Source organism: Loa loa (genome assembly GCF_000183805.2).
Source record: "Loa loa unplaced genomic scaffold supercont3.158, whole genome shotgun sequence".
Classification (NCBI taxonomy): domain Eukaryota; kingdom Metazoa; phylum Nematoda; class Chromadorea; order Rhabditida; family Onchocercidae; genus Loa; species Loa loa.
Window position 1 is genome coordinate 1 of NW_018108338.1, and position 4,592 is coordinate 4,592.

At 37.3% G+C, this 4,592-nt stretch overlaps 1 protein-coding gene across 1 annotated transcript; it reads left to right on the plus strand.

Moving 5' to 3' along the window:
* Window positions 1–938: 938 nt before the first annotated feature.
* On the plus strand, window positions 939–4,451 carry LOAG_12869 (DnaJ carboxy terminal region family protein; the record flags this gene model as incomplete). The annotated part of the gene is made up of 11 exons (XM_020448605.1): window positions 939–1,063; window positions 1,149–1,285; window positions 1,393–1,473; window positions 1,577–1,730; window positions 1,920–2,122; window positions 2,377–2,598; window positions 2,687–2,806; window positions 3,483–3,631; window positions 3,897–3,994; window positions 4,166–4,253; window positions 4,430–4,451. Coding segments are annotated over 11 exons (1,399 nt in total), but the record flags the coding sequence as incomplete, so codon positions are not given.
* Window positions 4,452–4,592: the final 141 nt, after the last annotated feature.

Genomic DNA, 4,592 nt, shown 5'->3' on the forward strand with positions numbered 1-4,592 from the left:
ACGATTTCTCTGGATGACAAATTGACTGGGAGATTTAATTCAGAAATAAACAATCGATTTTCGAAATAATATTTGTATTTGAATTCATTTCTTCGCGAAGTATGGCGAAGTATGAAACACGAATGAATAAATCGTCAAATTATCTACAACATATTCTGGGATCAGAAAGATACATTGAAAAATATATCGGCACTTGCACTCTGAATGCCATCCGCTCAAAAGTCTCTGAGACATCCCAAATCTATCGACCCGATCTTTCTGCCTTGTTCTCAACATATCTGGAAACCAGGGCAATAACACCGAACTATGTGGAGGAAAAGAAGGAGAGAAAGTATAAGGACATAGTGCAATTCTGGTAAAAGAAACATGAAAGAGTGCCATTCGGAGAGATGAAGGAGATAGAAATTACAAAAAAATAGTGTTGCATTGGCACAGAACAGGAAACCCTTTCATCCTCGCTCCTTTTTAAAATCCTTACCTTCCATGCATCTTTAGAAATACGAAAGGCTGTAAACAGCGCACTTCAGCTGCAAAAGACAGTTAAGATCCTGCACTAACTTTCGGACTACTGTTGTTATTTTTGAGGGGCTCTAATTTTTTGAGATTATTAGGCACTCCTGGTTGACTTCTTGTGGTTTTTCTTTGTGGTAACTGTCACACATACCTGGTAAGTGGTCATAGTAGAGGTCAGTCTGTCCCTCACTTCACTGCTAAGTGTTGATTGTGAACGTCTTAGCTGGTGAAAAGTATATGCATGTATCTAATCAATGCCAAGATTAAGTATTCTCTGCGATCTCTAACTCTTTCTCGACGGGAATGACAAATCCTCATAGCGCAAACTGCCATTATAAAGAAGATCCGGAAGCGTTGACGATGGAATGTTGCGGATAGAGTGTGTATAGGTCCGGATTAAGTATGTCTTCAGTTCGTTATTATAGGTGTGCAGGATTAGACAGCTCGATGCTACCTGCAGGTCGACGTGTGTGTCGATTAGTTACTCATTGCTTAACCCAACATCATGCTTCTGTTCAGTGTTCTGCGATTATCAGCTGCTGCTTCACAAGTAAATAATTTCACAGAAGTTCACATATATACCAACTTAGATTGGATAGAGGTCAAAATAGCCTGTTATTTATATCGATATTTAGATGGACAACGGAATATTCTGATGAAACAGACATTTGGAATTCACACCAGCAATGTTAGGTACAAACGCGACTATTATGAGATTTTGGGCTTGAAGAAGGGTGCATCGGCAAAAGATATCAAAAAAGCATACTATAAGGTCTGTGTTGTTATTATGGTTCGAATTTATGCCTTCTTGGCAATAGTTCGATTTGATATCAAATAGAAGTGGTATTTTTCTGAAAAGGTGTAGTTGGATTTTTTCAGCTAGCCAAAGAATACCATCCTGATGTAAATAAAAGCAAAGATGCCAATGCTCGATTTCAGGAAGTATCTGAAGCCTATGAGGTTAGTACCATAAATTCTTTCGAGTCTGGGAAAACCAAAAACCATACTTAGGGTTGTCGAATAGATCTTATTTTGGTGCAATTCGTATTTGAAATCTTTTGAGGTGCTTAGTGATGATCAGAAACGTGCTCAGTACGACCAGTTTGGCGCAGATCCATTCCAGCAGCGTCAGACTGCTGGAGCAACAAGTTACGATACGGGTGGCTGGCAGTACCAGTCAACAATTGATCCAGAAGAGTTGTTTAGAAAAATGTTCGGTAAGAAATGTAAAAGATGGACAAAATTTATATGGGGTCCTTTAATCTTTAAAGCGGCGCTGTTCTTTAAAGCGGCGCTGTCATTCTGGTTTTAATGGGATACTCAGAAGCTTGCTTTAGTAACCTTCTTTCCCATTAATTGCTCCTTGCTATTAGCAATCAATTGACACCGGATAACTACATTTTCAGGAGGGCGAAGTCCATTTTCCAACTTCGCAAATAGTTTCAGCGATTTTGCGGATTCGGCAGATGGCTTTGAGTCATCCGAGCAACATATTTTGAACATATCGTTCGAAGATGCGGCTCGTGGAGCACAAAAATCTATGAGTATAAATGTTGTAGATGATTGCCCAGCTTGCTTTGGAAAAGGAGTCCAACCGGGTTATAAAAAGGTATTTCTCTATAATTGTTACCATTTATGTTCTTATTTTACTGGAATCGTCTTTGTTTTTGGTGTTCGCCATCGGTCCTTGACGAAAATTGATGTGATTTTAATTGCTGAACTGCTTTTTACGTCTTAGTAAACGGTATTTCTTACAATTTTTTTTTTCAGAACTATAATCTGTCACTTAGTAGGGAGTCAAAAAGTGAAACTTGTTTATGTCGGGCAAGACAGCTGTTTGTCCAACATCGCGCTTAGTTTCAGGTTTCTTGTCCATACTGCAATGGAACAGGTTACGTCACGCAACAGATGGGTGGGTTTTATATGCAGTCAACTTGTGGACGTTGTCGAGGGACGGGTTCTTATAATAAAAATCCGTGTTTACAATGCGAAGGACATGGTCGAACGGTTCAACGGCGTACTGTAACTGTTAATATACCGGCTGGAATAAATGATGGCGAAACTGTTCGAATGCCCGTAGGAAAGGTCAGTTTAAAATTTTTTTTTTTTTCGAAAAGCGTCGCACGATTAGATTCGTGCATTATCCCATTACACGTGTTCATGATTTTTTCAGTCGACTGTTTTCATCACATTTAAAGTGGCTCCGTCATCACATTTCCGACGTGACAAGTATGACATTCATTGTGATGTGGAAATATCCATTGCACAAGCGATTCTTGGAGGCACCGTCAAAGTATTTCATTTTTTCCTCTTCCTCAAAAGTATGATTGAAGACTTTTGGCTGTGGGAGAAATTAAAAGGAAAGAAAAAAAGGAAAATGAATGGGAAAAACGAAGTTATCGTACTTGAAAAATAAAAAAAATTGTCGCTTTGCGGCATAATTCGAGGTAGTGTGGGGCTAGTATAAAATTTACGTAATTCTTTTGCGTTTGAATGATTTTATGAATTCTCTAGTGGATCATAATTTTGAAATAAGCTGGGTAATAAAAAATAGTTTCCATTAACTAAGGAGAACAGGAAAGCATACCAATTAGATATGGTTCAGTAATAAAGTAATATTATGATGTCAACAGTTGAAGTCGGGGACATGGAAAAGTGGAAGAAATAAAGTAGAAATAATGAGAAATCGTATTTTGTTCTAAAGTCCGTTATTAATTCCATAGAACACATTTAATTTCGATTGCTTACTTAGGATAACACCGTGTCCTCACTGTTTGTTATAATTCTCAAATTTGTGTTGACATCAAGGTGAGATTGAAATATTTCAAAACCCAACTGATTTCGATTGCCACCATATACTGTTTAACAAATATTATATACATATGTTCTTCATCGGAATGTTGTCAGTCAAGTTGCATATCATTTACGTGTGAAATGTATTGTATTTTTACCATGTTGAAATTGTACAGGTGCCGGGGATAAAGGAAGACACTTATATACAAATACCACCAGGAACTGCATCACATACGAAAATGCGTTTAACGGGTAAAGGAATAAAAAAATTGAATTATGCAGGACACGGGGACCAGTATATAAATATCAAAGTGAAAGTACCAAAGTAAGCGGTTGTTTAACTTTATAAAACATTATTATTACCTTAAGATGCATTTATTATTAAGGTAGGAGTGGGTGGGATGATTAAGACGGACTGAATCTAGTGGTGAGTTGCTGCAGGAAGAATATCTGGCGAGATTGAGGTTTCGCAAAATATGAAGATTTGACGACTTTGATATTTATCTATTTGTATAACTGGTTGGTGCATAATTTGTTGAGATTTTACCTTAGTATCGGTTCATGATCCGAATCAGTTGATAATTTTTCAGGCTTTTAACAGACAAACAAAAAGCGCTGATACAAGCTTGGGCTGAACTGGAAACTGATACTCCAGGTACGATACAGGGAATAAACAATACTGTCGAAGGTAAACTTTCTCTTCCGACGTCTTTTTGATTTTTGAAGTTTACTACGTTAATCTACCACAGTAACCAAGAGCTGGTTAAGTAATTTTTCATCCTTAATTGTTTATGGATGGCGAATTCTCATTCTCCGAAACAAGTGATTTACTTCTCCCTTTTGACTTCTCTTCTTTTAGACACTGGAAGGAAAAGAGTTGGAAATGGGGCGACAGTAGTGGATGATAATGATGGAGGAAAGAGAAGTCAAAATGGGGGAGAAGGGAGGTATAGCAAAGAGACGTTTTTAAAACGACTGAAAACGAAAATTTTTGGATAGTATGAGTTTGGAAGGTAGGCTGTAGAAATTCTTGATTAAAAAGTGTTAAAGGAAATTAATTTAGGGAGAGGTTTGTAAAATACATTTCCCGAGTTCCTATGTAACAAATATGAATTATTTTCAGGTCGAAAAATAGCCGACGATGAAACTGGCTATGGTTCAAAAATAAGAGAAATCTTGAAAAATTCGGGGAGTAAATATTCATCTCAGTCGAGCAGTTAGGATGACAATGATAATAATGATAGTGATGTGCGTTTGATCACAAGCAAAGAAAAAGCTCTGTTTTG